Raw genomic sequence first — 20,420 nt, forward strand, 5'->3', positions numbered from 1 at the left:
AAAAGTGACTTATGACCTGTAAAACACCTATAATCATCACACCACCCCTATAGTCACCTGATCACAGTTCAGGCACTTGGCACCTGGCTTGCATGTAGGACTGGTTGCATATGCCTGCAGTCACATGACTGTGATTTGCTACCCTCTTTTGCTGATTTCCAATTGAGAAAGTTGGCTGTGCTTAACAGCCGCTGTAAAAATTGTCATAAAATTGAATCTGACTTGGTTTACAACACAATAACTTATGACAGAAATTCTGGCCCTAATTGTAGTTGAGAATCTTGTACACCATACCGTTTTCTCTTTAAAAGCTGTACTGTGAGAAGAACCAACATTTAATTTAATATACGGGCTTCTAATGGAAAGTTTAGGTGTACACTTGGAACTAATCTGTGCAGGAGTCTAGTTCATACTTTAAACATGGCAAGATACTTTATCTGGATCTCCTTCAGGATTTCAACGGAAGAGAAGACCATTGAAATTCAATGATCCCAATAAAAATTTATGATCTGGCTTTTTCTCCACTCTGAACAGCTGGCTTGGTAAAAACAAATCCATTCCTTGCTTGTGTCCTGCTGATATCACATAAATCCAATATTTAAATGTAAGGCATGAAGGACATTTGCCAAAAGCAAGTGAAAAAAATTAGCCAGTAAGGTCTGTGGACCAAGGATATTATTGAGTTGGTTTACGTTACAGCAAAATAAATGATGGAGTAATTCTATGCAAGAGTTAATTCATATTTACCATATATCCTAAGAAAAAAGGAACATTTTCTTTCTTTTCAGAAAAATATTTCAGACAGCCAGTTGTTCCTGTTTAATTATTTCCTTTCCAACCTCAGGGCTTAACAGATCACTCAAATAAAATATTCCTCAGTAGTTTGGAGGGAGGGAGGGAGGGGAAAAATAAGAACTATGGGTGGTTCCTACATGATTAAAGAACTTTTACCATCATTTTATATCTCTCCAGCTGCAAACATTTTACAGCAGACTGTTTCCATCCAATATTAGTATATGGCTAAGGATAGCATTGGCTACTGTTCATACAACCTGCCTACTGTGCATCTGGAACAGGAACTACATATTTGCTACTTCTACCAATCCTTAACCCCTCATGAATTTATTCAATGTGGTTTGACAGATTAAGATATAAAAGCAGGCTCTGCCCTTATTTTCTTTTAATTTATTAAGAGTAATTGAGAAACAGACATATCTATAAATAAATAATGCCTATCTCTAGCACAAAATGAGCACTGCTTATTTGCAAAAATAACTTCTTTTCTTTTTTAAAATCTGTATGCTTAGAAATGCAGGATACACAAGGAGGGTGTGAGATTAATTATATATAGGTGAGAATTTAAAAAAAAAATAAGTTGAGAGAAGGAATTAAAGAAAAGTTACCATGAATCCTGCACACAATGAAAGAGCAAAGATACTGCTAAGGTTGTGCACATGACATCTACTGTTGGAGGGTGTCAAAAAATAATAATCAGAGTGATGGCTATGATCATGCAGTAGTAGTCACCTTTTTTTACTTTTTTGATATCCTGTCCCCCTATAGACATGCTAGCTTATGCTGTCCCAAAATACTTTGTTTAAGTGAACATACTGTCTTCTCCAAAAATAAGCAAAACATTAAAAACTGAGTCATACTTTAACACTGGCAACAGAACAGTACTCTCCACTGCATTTGAAAGTTGCAGGGTCATGTATGACTCATAACCTCTAATGATAACTGACATGATTAAACATAATGTGTCATAATAGTGAAATATTATTGCCTGTTACATAACATGGAGCTCTGACCCTTCTATTCTTCTTAGCAGCTGCCTCCTTCTGCCAAGGTACAATCTGCAAAAACAGCCCCATCACTTAGCAGCCAATGTTTTGTTGCAATGGCTGTCCAGTTTTGTAGTCCAGATCTATTAGCCCTAATATGACCAGTCTGTAATGTTAGTAATACGCACTATTCTAACATTGTAAGAGATGTTGGTCTGAGAAAAATGGAAGATCAATTCTGTAGAGCACTGGCAGAACAGGCATGGATGGATGAAAAGGGAGGGAGGGAGGGAGGGAGGAAGGATGGATGGATGGAAGGAAGGAAGGAAGGAAACAGGTTCTACTTCTCCCATCTTAGGTGACCATGATTATCCTGAGGTCTGATCTTAAAAACTTAAAAACTTAAGAACACTGTTACTAAATGTAACTCTTTGGAACAAAGGGGAACAATAGGAGCATAGTGTACAGACTATATGATTAAAAAAAGTATGTGGGAATCCAGAAGAGCTTCTCCTCATGATCATGGCCAAATTGTAATCTTAAATTATATCAGATTCTTAATTAAAGCCATTAAGCTCAAAATGAATCTGTATTAACTGTAAATGATATCTCTCCAAATGAAAGTGTCTTGAGGCAGCAAGGCAACATCAGAATAGTCCCTTTTTACCCAGAAAATGGTTGCATATCAGCATCACACCAAGACAGATGCCAAAGGAGATTCCCTGGCAGGCCATAGAGGAGAAAAGACAAAACTAAAGCTTGCAAAGTTACATTATGGGGAATCTAGAGGATATAAATTGTCCTCAAGTTATGACCACAATTGGAACTAGAATTTCAGTCACTACATGATAGTGTTATTAAACAAGTCATCACCAGATGACTGCAGCCAATGTATATCACCACAGTCTTAAAGAATCAAATGGCTGTTAAATGAATCATACAGTCTTTAAATGAATCCAATTGACTTTGCTTTTTTGGAAACCAGCTAGGAAGGTCACAAATCACAATTATGTCACCACAATATGCTGCAACCATGTGAACCGGTCACCAAGTACCAAAATCGCAATCACTGATTGTGGTGGCTAATGCATCTAAGAATGTCCTTTTTTCCTAAATCACTTTTTCTAAGACCATTGCAAAATTGAACTGCCATTAAACAACTGGTTGTAAGTCGAGGACTACTAGAGTAGGAAGTAAGAATATATGGAACAGAGTTCACTGAACCGCTTCTGTTCAACAGGAGCTGCTGACAGGTTAAGTGAATTGCTTTCTGATAGCCAGATTAAATGCATGCAGGCTACTATTTCAGTTATTTGCAATCATGCTAAAACAATAGCCAAGGCAAGTGAGAATACTGATAACAAAAGACTAAAAGCTGAAGAAGCAAAATCACCCTGACTGGTCTTAAAGATAACCTTGGAAAGCCAAACCACTTCAGAAAGCTCATTTAGCAGCAGGTCTGCAAGGAAATTGGTTCATCAGAGTGTGAATTAATAACTGAGGTTACTGAAAATGACTGTATGAGAGACAAGAGTTAGGTGCCTCAGTAGATTTTCCCTTGGATTATAAGGAGCATTTTTATAATATGTGAGTTTACTTATATCTGGACCACTGACATATAATCAATAGTTACAGGATCTGACTTTTTAACTTAGAAAGAGAACAAGAGAAAATACCAAATGAGGAAAAAAAAGGAAGGAAGAACAGCCCAGAAATCATTAGTGATGAAGATAAAGAAAAAAAATATTCATTGATTGTTGCTCAATATGATTCAGAATTAAAGAACTATCTGTCATCAGCATAATTTGGGTTGCTTGATCTGATTAACAACAAGGTCAAACAATCTTTCTTATTCAGCTACTCTGAGCAACATGCATTGATCTGAATTTTAAATAATCTAGCATTTCTAGTTTCAAATAATCTATTTGTGAGATTATGGAGTTCTACATTTTGAGACAACTGATACTGGGGAAAAATTGTGTTTTTTTTTAAAAAAGTAAGCAGAAAAGCATTGATAGGGGTTTTACAAAATAAGCAATGAAGGAGCAGCTTAATAGAAAGGTTTTTCTCTGTACTAGGAGTAGATGCTAGGATCAACCACAGATCTGAAAGGTTGCAGGTTCTGTTCATATAAAATTAAGCAACTTCTTTCCATGTAGATAAACTATAGAAACTATTGCCATGAAAAGAGCCTTGGTGGCGCAGCAGACTAAAATGCTGTTAAATAGCACCAGCTGCCTGCAATTACTGCAAGTTCAAATCTCACCAGGCTCAAGATTGACTCAGCCTTCCATCCTTTTGAGGTAGATAAAATGAGGACCCGGATTGTGGGAGCAATAAGCTGACTTTGTATAAAAAAGAATACCGCTTGAGGGAGGGCCCAAAGCCCTACTAAGCAGGTATATACAAAAGTATGAAGGCTACTGTTTAACACATTGTAAGACGTCCTGAGTCGGCATATAAAGGAGAAGGGCGGCATATAAATCGAACCAATAAATAAATCAAACCAATAAAAGATGACAACCAGACTGAATGGGCATTAGTTAAATTAATCCTTTCAGGCCATGGTAGCTATGAACTAATGTCAAGTCTAGAATCAGTAATATTTGTAAACTATTAGTTATTGGATCTGAAAGCAGAAAAATGATACTTCTCTTAAACCCTTTTGTGATCTAATATAGGAACAAGATGCTGAACCAAACAGATTGCTAAACTAATACAGCACTGTCAGCAGCAAGACCATAACATAAACATAGGGACAAATCCCATAAATGGAACAATTACATAATGATGTCTAATGCAACTATCTAAATCACATAATCTGCAGGCTAATGACATAATGCAGGGACACCATTTGCCCTGGTTGCCTTCCTATGGCTGACTCTGAACAGCGTCCTTTGTTTTAGTGCTCCATAGATTTTACATATAAACAGAGAGAAAAAAATTGTGTGTGTGTGTGTGTGTGTGTGTAATATAATCTTAGGAAGTCCCCACAATATTTATGAATGAACCTTATGGGAATCGTGATTAATTTTTCATCATGAATGACAGTCACTAAATAATAGCTGCTAGTAGTGTCTGATAGCTATCCACACTACTACTACAATTGTAATCTGTCAAACCACATTGAATAAATTCATCAGGAGTTAAAGATTGGTAGAACTAGCAAATATCCTATTTTTCAGACTATAAGACACAGCTTTTTCTCCCCCTAAAAGGGGGTGAAAATTTAGGTGCGTCTTATACACCGAATGTAGCCTCAGCTACAGCAAAGCCTAATTAGCACAAGTTGATTGGATCGGCCTCCAGACTCTCAGCTGATTTGCTCTCAGCTGTTTTGCGCAGGGCTCTGCTGCTTGCTGCAAAGAGGTATATTCCTGGAGCAGATTTTTTTTTCCTTGTGCTAATCAAACTATGCTGAAAACAAAAATGAAAGTAAAGCAGGCTGTTTGCTGTAAGAGGCAAAATTGCTCAGAGGCAAAAGGAGATTTCTTTTTCTTCTTTTCCTCACCAAAAAAGATAGGTCTGTCTTATACTCCGGTGCGTCTTATATTCCGAAAAATACGGTATGTCCTGAAAATCAGGAACAGAATTTTTATCACCATATTCCTTCTGATCTTAATCAGAATTCCAGCTTCCTTTTATAGGCAGTCTCAATCTCCTCCAAGACTGAGTGGCTGTGGCTTCCGGCGTCCCGGTATAGTCAGCTGGTACCATCACTGACAATAGGGGATGAGATCTTGCTCCCCACAGAGAGGGCCCGCAACTTGGGTGTCCTCCTGGATTCACGGTTATCTTTAGAAGATCATTTGACAGCCGTGGCCAGGGGTGCCTTTTATCAGGTTCGCCTGATCCGCCAGTTGCGTCCCTTTCTGGATTGGGACGCCTTGCGCACGGTCACTCATGCCCTAATTACCTCCCGTATGGACTACTGTAATGCTCTCTACATGGGGCTCCCCTTGAAAAGCACCCGGAGGCTCCAACTGGTCCAGAACGTAGCCGCGTGGGTGATTATGGGCGCAGCTCGTTACGCCCATGTAACACCTCTCCTACGCGAGCTGCACTGGCTCCCGGTGGTCTTCCGGGTGCGATTCAAGGTGTTAGTTATCACCTTTAAAGCGCTCCATGACTTAGGACCTGGGTACCTACGAGACCGTCTTTTGCCACCAATAGCCTCCCACCGACCAGTTCGTTCTCACAGGGAGGGACTACTCAGGGTACCGTCAGTCAAATTATGTCGACTGGCGACTCCCAGGGGGAGGGCCTTCTCTGTGGGGGCTCCAACCCTTTGGCATGAACTGCCCCCAGAGATACGGAATATCCCTGATCTCCGTGCTTTCCGCCGTGCCCTCAAGACCCTGATGTTCCAACAGGCGGGGCTAAACATACGAACATGTGAATGATTTTTTAAATGTTATCTAATTCTGGGTTTTATTTAATTGACCAAACTAAGTAATAATTTTAATTAGCAATTTTATGATGTTTGTGTGTCTATATTTTTCTTGACTGTACACCGCCTTGAGTCCTACGGGAGAAAGGGGGTATAGAAATATAATAAATAAATAAATAAATAAATAAATAAATAAATAAATAAATAAATAAATAAATAAATCTCTAGCCTTTATTATGCAAAATTTATCCTTTTAAGCATTGTATCTTCATTTCTAAAAACATGATATTTCTTTTTGAATTTTATACCAACACATTTTCTAAGGATTGAAAGGGGAAAAAAGAGCTTTCCCTAGAAAGTCTACCTTACGCTAAATTGTGACCTTAGTGTAGAAACAATCTATTGAATTCAGATGGAACAGGTGTCAGGTATGACCAACAGAGTGTTTATCATTACTTTGTTTAATCAGCCCACTATAGCAACATCAGATCTGACCATTAATTACATCAAATTGTATTAGTATAGCAATGCATGTTGCACGTAAGTCTATCTGTACTCAAAATTCAATTGTTTTAGATAACAGTTTAGGCAACTATGGCTCCTTTACAACCTATGGAATGAAATGTATGACAATTGAGAGGCACTTGTATTGTACGTCCTATGTAAGTACTATCTAAGCAGCCATACCATCAACACCATTATATAATTCTGGGAAAGATATACTAACACTATTCATATGATTTACAATTACAAAACCTCAACTTGTAATCCAACAGCCCCACATCTAAGGAAAGATAGGTCTTTCCTTGAGATTTCCTTTTATCTTCTTAAAGACAGTTTGCACATAACTACGAATCTTCTCTAACTAAAACAACTCCAATTCCCAAACCAAAGCTTTGTGAGTTGACAAAATGTGTTAAACATCCAGTAGAGGTGCATTAAAATAAAGGCCATTGACCTTAAAATAAACTGAAATGTTACTAACCAAAGTTAGCTACCTCAAATTTTTAAGAATCTTATTTCAAGATTACTATGGAGGCACAGTGGTTAGAATGCAGTATTGCAGACTAATTCTGCCGACTGCCAGCAGTTCAAATGTCATTGGCTCAAAGTTGACTCAATCTTCCATCCTTCCGAGGTCAGTAAAATGAGGACCCAGATTATTGAGGGCAATATGCTGACTCTGTAAACCGCTTAGAGTGTGAAGCGGTATATAAATCTACTGTATTTTTAGGAGTATAAGATGTATCTTTTTCCCCCAAAAGATAATGAAAATCTGGGTGCATCTTATACTCTGAATGTAGCCCAGCCCAGCCTCTCAAATGGAGGTTTCAGAGGCTGAAAAAAGCCTCAGAAATGAAGCTTCAGAAAAAAAACCTCCAAACAGAGCTTCAGAAAAAAAAGCCTCTGAAAGAAAGCTTCAGAAAAAAAGTCTCCAACAGAGCTTCAGGAAAAAAAGCCCTTTTTTTTGAAGCTCTGTTTTGGAGGCTTTCAGAGGCAGAAAAAAAGTTTTTTCTGAAACAGAGTTTCAGAGATTTCAGAGGCTAGAAAAAAAGCAAGGCACAGAGCTCACAACCAATGAATCTATTGCTAAAATTCACCTCTGGAAACAGCTGATTGCGGGTATCCCGGGAGGCCTATCCACTCCCAATCAGCTTTTTTTCTTATTTTCCTCCCCCAAAACTGAAGTGTGTCTTATACTCCGGTGCATCTTATACTCCGAAAAATACAGTAAGTGCTATTCCTATTGCTAATACACTTATAAAACAATTTTCTAGAATGATATACCAAGCCTTGGACTTTGTTTTCTACCCGCCTCTCAAAGACAAAACTGTTTTTTCTCAAAGAGAAACTTCAAAATGGAAGGAATAATTTCCAAGGTGGGATATTCAAACCAATCCATCAAAGTCTTAAATATCCTGTCAGGTAACTTCCAGATGATTCTTATGCTAATATTGCTTGTTTAGTTTAAAGCTATGTCATTTAAAAAAAAACAACCCATCATGGAATGTGGATTCAGTCTGCCTGTGTTTAGGCATGTCCCTTAACTAAAGGAATGATCTACCAAATGGTAGAGGAGGCCAGATCTGTCGTTGATTGTCCAAAAAACTTTAAAATAAATCAATCAGCAGGTCTTGTACTACCTCTTTGAAGTGCTGAATTGTTATCAAAATTCTCAATCCAATCTCAAAATATCTGCTATAAAAAACCCAAACTTAAAGTAGAAAAATATAAGAAGCACAAGGCATAGATAAGGTTCAAAATCTTCAAAATCAGCAGACCTTTTGGTGTCTACACAAATAGTTCTTTCTTGGCAAATACTGAAATGATACACGACCACTTCTTCCCAGATTTCTTTTTAAAAAAAACTGATTTATTTTACCAAGCTAGTCTACAGTTCTGGAATTTCATTGTGGTCACCCATCTGAGTGTTCCCCTGCTTAATTTTTTAAGATCAGCAATGCTGCCAATTTATGGCATATAAAAAATACACAACCTTTCAGCCTCTTTCTTATTTTGACATTCTGCCCAGTAAGCAATGCCAAATTATAATGAATAGCTTTAAAAAAAAAATCTTGGATTTTAAGGACTTGCTGCATGAATCTTTGTGAGTTATTAATATCATATATATATATATATATATATATATATATATATATATATATATATATATATATATATATATATATATGTTTTTCTTCTAGCCAGGTTTTCCCTACGTAACCTGGCTAGAAGAAAAACACACATAAACCCTACGAAGAAGTAAGAATATATATATATATATATATATATATATATATATATCAGCCAAATTTGACAATAGCAACCTAATGTGTATTGCGTGAACTGAAAATACAAACAAACTTCAAAGTTCTATGCTACTTTATTTTATTTACAAGGATCTAATAAAGTTCCAGCAATAATATTGATTGTAAATATATTGTTCAGAAAGGGCAAAGGGCATTTATTCACTTCAGCCCATTTATTGTTTATGAAATACCATTATTATTAAAAGCACCTACGTATATTATATTTCAACAGCCTGATAACACATGTTCCTAAAATAGTTGAGTTTTTAAAATATCATCTCATATATATTCAAATCCATTCAACTTTTTTGTGAATCATATTCTACCTTACACAGTGCAAAGAAATGCTCCCTACAAATGCACCCTGAAACATTGGGCACACCTCAAATGATACTATACTATCTAAATAGCCTGTATGGAATTCCCTTTATATGAAGTTGTAAGAATATTCTATTTGAGATCAACCTGTTTCTGTACAAATTGATAAAGTAGATATTCCATGTACTTGCAAAAACTTGCTCAGAGCTTGTCAGAGAAGGCAATAAATTTAATCTTAACAAAAACCTCTTTGTTCTAACAGATGGCTTACAATCTGAGTTACTGTATAAGAAAGGAGGGGAGGGTAAATCAGGCATAGTGATGGATCAGTTACTCTTTAAATTCTCACTGTAAATTATGGAAAGCTAGCCAAATGTACATTCCATCTGCAGCGATAGCATTTACAATAGCATATACGTCTAAATGTAGATGCATGAAATTACCCATTTACACACATACATGACTTGGAAAGCATTTCATTGCATTCTTTGGTTATTCATTAAAACTCACCAATCTTCTACAAACACACTTCAAAGAGCTACACAGTCTACAATTAAGACTTCTAGGATTCATCTAAAACTACTTTCCTTAAGTATGTACAGAAAAGGAAATAAAATTTCACCTAGTAGTTCTATCAACTCATCAATCAAACTAATTATGCACATAGATCTATTTACACAAAAGCTGATGTGTGTAGAATAAACATGGTATTTATATTGCTGAGTATCTCAATGTATTATTAAGAAACAATCAAACCCAATACTATTGAATGATTCGACTATATAAAGACATTATCCATCACAGCTTTGCCAATTCATAGGGCTGCTTAAATAATACAAATACTGTCATTTAAATATCAAGGTGGGTACATCTCCCAAAAATTCCTTTCAGCCAATCCAAGGGCCTTTTCAGACTGCCTATCTATGCATGGCATGCTCATACATAGAAGATGCTTCTGCAGTGAGTTGCCACAACACTTTGACAAGCAGAACTTGTGGTACTGAAAGAAATGAAGAATCTAAAGAAAACGATGTGTACAGCCTTATTATCAATAGACTTCCCTTTGGGTTATTGTCTTACATAATTCTTACCTTTCTATAGTTAACTATGTTGAGTCCATATAATCAGCTACACTTTGCTGTTAAAGCTTGGGAGTCAACTAAAAACTGCTCATAAACCTTAATAGCAAAACTCAGATGCAATAAGAAATTTTAAAAAGTTTAACTACAGCAAGCCTCAGAAAAGGAACCATCCACAGGGAAGGTCAAAAAAGTCAAGATAGTGAGTATAATTGCATGGCTGAAGCTCCACTCATTTGTACATGCATTTATAGATTTTACATGTATATGCAAAAGGAAAGGACTTTGATAATCAGTTGGTGATTACCATTATATCTTTCCTTTACCACATAGGCTCTGTTGTCTATAGAGTTTTTCAACTCTATCCTAGATACAAGTTTCTCTAAGTTTGATGATATTAAATCACAACAAATTGTTCTTTGTTGAGAACAATTGAAAATTGTTCAAGTGGGATTAAATCACTTAACTTTATGCTTTTATACAAAATTAGATTAAAATAAATAGCATGCCTTTTACTGATTTGGGCAAGTGGGCACATTTAGACTTTTGAGTGGGTCACATACAGCCAATGTTTATCATGGTTGCAAAATACTTTTTTCCTAGAAGCAAAAAAGCACTGAACTTTGAGGTCTGTTTTATTCTAAGGCACTGTTGGAAATAAAAGATTTTCTTGAAAGTAGTGCTTTAATGCACACTAAATTCCCAGTCATTTTTTCCCAGTCTTAAACTTGGGAGATACCAAAAATACTCCATTAAGCATATTGTCTCTCTGGGATACTTTGTGACTCTGGCTTTATTTAACCATGGAATAGACAAAGTATTCAAAAGTATCTGGAGATCAGCAAATGAATTAAATGGAATTTGAATTATAACTAGACCTTCTCACAAGTAAAACCAACCATTACCATAAACCTTCTATCAATCAATTCAGAGGGGGGGTAGCTCCAAACTATAATACATCAAGTAGAAATACTAGTAATATAAAATGGTAATAATAGTCATACAAGTACTGAAAAACAATCACACATTCACATCACTAAAGTTGTAACAATAGGCCTTCTACATGAGAAAACCTTCTGTAAAATAAGAATAAATTATGATTATAATTTTTTTTAAAAAGTTTTATTTTTACATTTCAGTAATTAAAGCAGACCTTTAGTGGTTAAGGCAACAGGCTAGAAACCAGGAGACAATGAGTTCTAGTCTCACTTTCACCATAAAGTTGACTAGGTGATGGATGGCATATAAATTTAACTAATAAATAAAATATATTGTTATATCTCTCCAATTAATAACTGCAGAATAACTGATACATTTTCACTACCAAAAATTATCAATTCTTTTTCAGAAGTCAGTTTCAATATGACAGCAATCTCTCTCTCTCCCTCCCTCCCTCCCTCCTCCTCTCTTTCTCTCCTTACCTTTGCGGAGAGCACATGTTATGGATAAGGTCCAATATATCCACAAGAAATGTTTAAACATTTTGACCTAAAAAATAGAACAGAAAATAATCACAATGTATATTTTCATAATCTTATAAAACAATCACAGTAAATATCTTGATAATGGTTAAAGAACCTGGCTAAAAATTAGGAGACTGAGAGTTCTAATTCTGCTTTACGCATGGAAGCCAGCTAGGTGATTTTGGGTCAGTCGTTTTCGGTCCTCCTAACACACTTCACAGATTTGTAAAATAAAATTTTAAAAAATCTAAAGATTAAAATAGAACTATTGTCTTCATTTTACACCAACTGTTACTGTCTAACAGATAATAAAGTTTGACTTTTTTTGGCAAAATGAATTCATTAGTCCCTTAATTATGACCCATGCTATGAAATATCTCAACATTTTAGAAGCTGGCAACATTTATACAAAAGCGAGAATAACAAAATTAGCTTAAGGCCTCAATTGGTCTCTAGACATGGAAGGCTGGATGAACCATCCAGGAGACGAGTTCAAGAGATGGGACTATCCCAGCTCAGAAATGTCTTTCTCGGGCCATCTCTTTGCCTATCTCTCCCATGCTCTGTGCTAAAAAAAGCAGATCCTTCTTCAGGAAGAAGAAAGCAATGAGTATGAGTTGGAGAGAAATTGATAAACTAATTGCCAGGAATGTTATATTTCTTAGTCTTAGACATTGGATTCTCTCTGTGTGCAAAAAAAAAAAAAAGATTTGAGAAAGAAGAGTTGTTGAGGCCTAGGAAGAGGGAAAAGAAGTTGACAGGCCAAAATGAAATCTGTGTGTCTTAAATGGTGAACTGAATATTCCTCAAAGTCCCTCAGTATAGCAGGGATTTTATTGACCAGATTATATATACGCATTCACAGATGTGTGTGCCTACACACGTATATGATTAGGCAACCTGAGACATGTTTTTTTTCAAAACCACATTTTAACTTGCTTTTATCCATTATGATAGAAGTGCCATAGAAGTTTGCTGGAAATGTTTTGAGCATAAAGGGACTACGTATAAGCATGTCTCAAAATCTACTCTATAACAAACAATCTGGACTTCATTCCCCTCTGGAAAAATGATTCACAAAGAAATGTAACAACCCAAATTAGGCCTTTTTGAGATGACTGGAAATTATAACTGTGCCACAAAACCTCCATTTAAAGAAGCCAGAAAATGACTTAATCTATTCAAGTCAATGGGATTTCATAATTGACTTCAACATGACATGGCAACTATATTTACTTTTTTCCATCATTTGTAAAAAAAAAAAAAGAAAAGGAATAAATTATAGAAATACTGAACAAGCTGCCAAACCATATTTGGATAAAATTGTGCTGACACATTTATATATGGCTAAGTTCCTTTCCCTTAAGAATCCTGAAGCTCAACATCAAAGCTTAGTTTCAAAATATTTTTCAGTGCAGTCATACGTCAGATATAATTGATATGGGCAATTACTCATGCTGACTAGTCAACTGCCATTGGGAATGATTGGAATGATCAACTAAAGATAACTTAATTATTAGTGAGTTTGAGTCAATTAATGAATTAATTTATAATTAAGGTTCCATACATTTCCATCAGGATAAAAATAATAGTAAGGAAGCATACTTATTTTTGCTCTAAGCTGTTTGCCAGCAAGTATAATTTTAAGAGAGACTCAAGGATGAAAGGATCTAAGCCTCTTTTAAGATGCTCTTTGCTATCTACCATTCTTACATTAACATTTTTAGGTTTTTAAAAATAAATAAGCTGTCCTGTTAATTAGTGGCATATATTTGGATGTTTGAAAGATTATAATCATCTAAATATGTAACCAGCAATGATACACTTGATTCAACTTTGTGGATTGATAGTCCCACAAAGGATTTTTCAATAAAAATCCAAAGAAATTATAGTTGAATGGCTATTTCAGGTAATTGTAAGCATGTAGGACAAGTCAGTGTTTTCAATGAAAAGTCCATGTAAAGATCTTGTGAAAAAGACTAAATCCACACTAAGAACAGAAAGGAAATAAGAAATAGCATTGCTTATAGAAAGGACTCAAGATTCTAGTGAATAATATTGTATAGCTGGGAAATGGCAAAAAAGGATTACAAAAATATTCAGTGGGTTCTCTAAGAAAAGATTACAATATGGGTAGAAGCTGCCTTAGGGTGTGGGGAAGGCAAACAAAGGTAATTATAGGTAGTCCTCAACTTAAAACCATTTATTTAATAACCATTAGCAATTACATCAGCACTGAAAAGACCTGTCCTCACACTTATGACCATTGCCACATCCTTATGATCACTTGATCAAAATTTGGACAATTGGCAACCAACATATATTTACAATTGATACAGCGGTCATGTGATCACTGTTTAGGATGCTTCCTGACATCTTTCAATAAGCAAAGTTAATGCAGGAAAACTTGTTTAACGACCATGCAATTCATTTAACAACTGCAGTGATTTGCTTCATAACCATGAAAAAAAGGTTATAAAATCATTTAACAGCCACCTTCCTTAGCAACAGAAATTCTGATTTCTATTGTGATTGTAAATTGAAGAGGTAATCAGCTACCTATATTTATAATCAGGTTTTTTTTTTAACTGCTATCTCCTAATACTGTGGCTTTAAAACTTAAATCAGTTGGCTATTTTTTCTGCTCATTTCACTCTCCTATAAATCAATCCTTGCTATTTCCAGAAAATTATAATGCTGGGAAAGATGAAAGGGAACAAAAGAGGACAACAAGCACTAAGGTGGACAGACTCAATTACAGTAGTGATGGGTAAACTGCATTAAGACTTGAAGGGCCAGGTTGGGATCAGATCATTCTGGAGAAAATCTATCTATGTCAGGGGTGTCAAACTGACAGCCTCCCACAGGCCAAATGCGTCATGTGCAGGCCACGCCCACCCCAGCTCCACGAAAAATGTTGTGAAACATCACGTGAGGGCAACGTGATGGCGTGAGTTTGTGATCTATATGGTCACTAAGAACTGACAACAACTTGATGGCACATAATTATGAATCAACCCAAATATAATCCATTCTGGTAAATTGAGACTAGAATTATCCCTAAACTTTATATAGATAGTCCTCACCTTACAAACATTTGTTTAGTGACTGTTTGAAGTTACAGCAGCAGCAAAAAAAAGGGACTTGTCCATTGTAGACCCGTGGTCATGTGATCAAAATTCAGGCACTTGGTAACTACAATGTATTTATGGCAGCTGAGTTCATATAATCACCATTTATAACCTTCCTAACCAGCTTCGGACAAGCTAAGTCAATGGGGGAAAGCCAGATTTACTTAATAACCCCATGAGTCACTAAATTGCAGTGATTCAATTAATAACAGTGGCAAAAAAAAGGTTGTAAAATGGGCCATAACTCACATAACCTCTGCCTTGCTTAGCAATGGAAATGTTGGGCTGAGTTGTGGCAGTAGGTCAAGAACTACCTGTATAGATTTCATAACTTCAGATACTTAATTCTGAATTTATGAAGTGCTGTAACTTCTTGAAGACTGAATTATTTCTGTATTATGTTCAAAATACAAAGCAAACTTCTCTCTTGATTATCGATTTTTTGTATGAATATTTACCGTATATCACTGCTGCTGTAACTTCAAACAGTCACTAAACAAATGTTTGTAAGGTGAGGACTATCTATATAAAGTTTAGGGATAATTCTAGTCTCAATTTACCAGAATGGATTACATTTGGGTTGATTCATGAATATGTGCCATCAAGTTGGTGTCAGTTCTTAGTGACCATATAGATCACAAAATTTCTGGATGTGAAATTTGAACCTAAAAGTAGAGAAATAAATGGTATGGACCTACCCTGGTTTGCCACTTTATAAGCATATAAAAACCTAACAGATTCTTTAGGCAGAGATAAGATCAGCTAAGAAAGCTAGAACTCTGCTTGAAGCTAATTTAGTCCAATTACTACATTCTTGCCAAAAATATGTCAGATTTTCACCACTTCAGAATTGCCCAGTATTTTCTTATTCCACATCATTGATCTTGGCAAGAATAGGACAAAACACAAATAGTTAAATGTTCACAATGGGATTGGGGAAAGTACCCCAAAACTGAAGTTTCTGTAATTAATTTCACATTAAGTATTCATCCTTAGAATTCTACTGCTTTAAAGTAAATATGAGAATCAATGAAGAAAATTATTATATACGCTATATTTTATGATGGAGTCATGGTATTTACAGTTTAAATGACACTGACTCCTACTAAAGTGGCTTTCAATGTACTGTAAATGCTGGAATAACCAATATTCCTTTTAATTCAAAACAGGAAAGTGCCTTCTAAGACCATTCTTATATTTATCTTAAAGCAACGCATACTTTGCAAATCAGAAGGCCACTAGTTAGCTACAGCTTTCTTCCTTTTCTCCATCATACTGCTGGCTGGATCCAAACCCAAAGGTCATTTATCACATTTCCTAAAATATTCCTTATTTCAGGGAGCATTAAGGCAATACAATTGTATACTAATTTCAATATAAGAATAATTTTCACTCCCTGTAATAAGTGTAAAATATAACAGATGTTTCCAGACTTGATTTAAGGTGTTTTGTTTCTTCTAGTTTAAACAAAGAAATATGAAATCTGGATTATGTCTAAGGGCGACAAAAGAGCATACAGTTTTCTAATTAACTAAACAGCAACATGTTAAGTCTCTAAGGCTGTGTTTGCTGAGCAAGCTGTAACCAAATATTTTCCAGGTATATCATTTTCTAATATTTTATTTTATTATGCTAAACAAGTCAATGAAAGAAAATATGCACAAGAGCATTAAAGAATCAACACCTCAAAATTGATAAGCACAGAAATGAAAAAGGGAAAAGAAAAAAAGCCAGCACATTATTTTATAAAGAATCACCAAAAATATAGCTTTTTTTAAAAAAATCAACCATTATCAAGCAATATATATCAATGTTCAAATGATGCAAATCAAAAGTATATTTCTACTTCCATCATTGCAGAATAATTCTTTTATCCACCTTTATTCCTGAAGAATCCACAATTCTTGATAGCTGGATATTTACAAAATACTGATATACATTCAACAAAAATATATGGATTTTCAACATGCAATGATTGAGCCAGAATTGTTAACCACCCTGCTGACATCAGCCCCAAATGGATTAATAGCTCAAAACCAAATCAATAATTAGTCCCTTAGTTACATCTCCAGCAGCATGAAGATTGCAATCTAACTAACCTTGCTAAAATTTCCTGTAGGAAATACAGAAAGCAACATTCTTGTTGCTTATTAAACCTATTTTAGTATCACAATTTCACATTGTTTACTGCAATTTTCTTTTTGTTCGCCAAGACAAGACATTCACATTTCTATTTCCCAAGATTATATAATCAATACCGTCAGTTAATAGCAGTTATATCTGGATGATGTCATTCTAGATAAAAAGTTCTAGACTGAGTGCCTTTGCTCAGTCTCCCCTGTTTGTTCCCTCTAGATCTTTTGTTCTTCAAACTGTTGAACTCTAAATCCCAGGGCCTCCAGCTGTTGGTTGTATTAACTGAGAAGTAATCCAATGCAGCTGGAAGACCTTAGGGTAATAAGAGTTTCTTAGATGATGACCGCCACTAGGCAAAAACAGAAAAAACCTTTTTTTACTTGGATCTTAGGCTGCAATATATTTACTGTTCTTCTCACATGCATACATGAATGCAGCTGTTTCTGATTTACAACCTGGAGAAAACAGAATAAGGTTTGACAGAGCCACCAGTGCGTGAATGAGCAAGCAGTCTCTATTGTACTTCACTGAAGATCAAACAGGTTCATGAAAGCATATAAGTTTATGCTGTGAGTATCTCAGAAGAAAGTTTTCTCTGAGCCTTACTCCTTCTCCTACTTTTTTTTTAAAGACTTCTTGAGAAACATACACTTAATGGCTTCTTGCTTCCTGAACAAGTTGATCAGTCAACAGCTGGCCTCCTTGTTTTCAACTATCATGGCTGTCATAAGAAAAGTACTAAAGATCTCCTTTCAACTGGAAAAGTCTTGTTAGATACTTGCCAAAATATAACAAATGTATTTGCTAATGCCTAAATATTGTTTTACCCAAACTGAAGAGAAAAAAGAAGTAGAAAAGATAATTGGCAGTTGCTTTCATTATTGCTAGCAAAAGGAAACAATCATATAGCTTACTGCATTAAGAAAAGGGGAAGATTGTAACATGCTTTGCCACCTTGGGCCCTCATATATTTTGATTCCTTGTTCCACACATATTTAATACCCTCAGGATTTATTTTGCAATGCTAATTGCTGTTGTATCTTCTGAAGATTTAGCTCCCATAAATTTGGCATGGTGTAGTTCAAAGCATATTTAACCAGTTCCATTAAACTTGGTCCCAAGTAAATACACTTAAAATTGCAATCCAAGTTGCTGAAATTGCTTCTCTGATTTCATGCTTTCAGAGAAGCTGAAGGAAAAAAACAATAGACTCTATACTTCATGGGAACAGACACCAAGGCAGTACTTCCCAACTGTATTCAACTAATAAGCTCCTTGGAGTACTACACCATGTAATGTACTCATACACTCTAATTCATCATCACATCATCTTCACTCCTTTTAGATTATTGATAGATCGTTAATTGCCTAACACTGATTAGGCACATTATAAATTATACTGTTTAAATATTCTGTCTTCCATTTAATTAACTTTGCCAGTTTCACCATATTACTGCCAGTTGATTAATTGTTCTGCTGTTCACAGTTGGTTAATTTGGGCTATATTCAATTAATCACTGTCTCTTGATTAACTCATTATCAGTTGTAGTGATCCAAGTACTACATGGCAGTCTCCAAATGATTACACAGCCACTCCCCACAAAAGCATCATTTTGTTCCTCGCTTGGTTTTCCCCCCATCAAATTTACATTATTTATATTCTGTAGATTTAAAAAAAAATGTTGTCCCACATCAAAAAGCCCATGAGTGCTATACAGATGTAGTTTATTTATTTATTGAATTTATATCACCACCCATTCGCACATAGCGACTCAAGGCGGCTTTAAACCTCATTTAAAACAATAAAACTAATAAAAAAGAACCAAATAAATTAATATAATAAAATCACACACCCCGCCCCAGATCACATGACCCAGGTATAAAGCAGATCACATTTTTTTAACTTGATAGTACAGTGGTTTAGTGCACCCTGTTATTAACACAGCTGCCTGCAATTTCTGCTGGTTCGAATCTCTCCAAGGCTCAAGGTTGACTCAGCCTTCCATCCTTTCTAAGGTAGGTGAAATGAGGACCCAGTTTGTGGGGGCAATAAGCTGACTTTGTATAAAATATACAAAAGAATGAAGGCTATTGCTTAACGCATTGTAAGCCGCCCTGAGTCTCCGGAGAAGGGCGGCATATAAATCAAATTTAAAAAAAAAAAAAAACTCAGTAAGTCAAAAACAGCCCACCAGCCAGGTTGCTGTCCATTACAATAGTTTCGCTTATTTAAATCTGCAGAAATGAAATGTGTTTTTAATAAGCTGCTATTAGTGGTCCATGGTAGATCATATATTGGCATAAGCTGGGCTTATGTCCTGCACTAAAATCAAATCAAAGTATGATTCAGTGCAAAATATAAAATCGCTCTTAGAATGTACTTTAGATATAATTATATGTAATTAATTAGATAATGTTTGTGGAAGAGAAACTTGGCTCGGAGTAAGAAAAAAACGTTAAAGTTGGTATTTTCAGAATGATGTAAATTTGATGTGGTTTTCACACTATACAGGGACCAGAACTTAATGTCATACTTCCTGTTAATACAGCAATGTTTGGGCATTCTCCAAGTAACATCAGAAAAATAAAATTGGTGACATAGCAGAACACAAGCACAATTCCCTTTCACTCCAGTTTCACACCTTTTTTTCAACTAGCAGTTCAGTCTCCATCAATTTTGGTTTTTAAAAAAATAATTTCAAGGAAAACCAGACACTTGGAAATACATTAGCAAAGAGAATGTAAGTGGGACATTGCATAATCTTAATCTCAACAATTGCAAATTTAGAAAGAATTGCTGCAATTTAAGTAGAAAAAGGCCACATGGTTCATGATATTGGGAAAAAACATTGACCACATGAACTCTGTGAGTTGCTTTGACTGCTGGCTAAGAGGTAAACAGGTAATGTATCACTTCAAGGTTTTCTGGTCTCTTGATTCTTGAGTTTTACAGAGATTTGAACAGTATCATGAATACAAGACTGCTTTTTGTAAAATAGGACATCTATAAGACCTATTTGTAAGGAAGTTCTTTTCTTAATAGCAATGCCCATTGGTCCTGGATATGAATCTCAATACTTCTATGATCCTTTTCTTGTTTGGTTGGATGATACTGTAAGTACAGTGTAGTACTGGCGGTGTAGTACTGGCGGTGTCAAACTGGCGGCCCACAAGCCAGATGCATCACATGCAGGCCATGCCCACCACACCTCCGCAAAGGAAAAAAATGTCACAATATGTCATGATATGTTGCGTGAAGCGATCGAGTTTGACACCCTTGGTGTAGTACCATACCAAAGCCATCATACAGGT

General features: G+C 35.6%; 1 protein-coding gene across 1 annotated transcript in view; it reads right to left on the bottom strand.

Annotated features, from left to right (window-relative positions):
• Nucleotides 1-20,420, bottom strand: part of VCAN (versican) — a 104,283-nt gene that overhangs the window by 76,592 nt on the left and 7,271 nt on the right. The window contains exon 2 of the mRNA XM_070935777.1: nucleotides 11,800-11,866. Coding sequence (XP_070791878.1) covers nucleotides 11,800-11,866 — 67 coding nt within the window. The remainder of the gene's footprint in view (nucleotides 1-11,799; nucleotides 11,867-20,420) is intronic.

The sequence above is a fragment of the Pituophis catenifer genome, unplaced genomic scaffold, assembly GCF_029215685.1.
Source record: "Pituophis catenifer annectens isolate HBS135680 unplaced genomic scaffold, rPitCat1.0.hap2 SCAF_2, whole genome shotgun sequence".
Lineage (NCBI taxonomy): Eukaryota > Metazoa > Chordata > Lepidosauria > Squamata > Colubridae > Pituophis > Pituophis catenifer.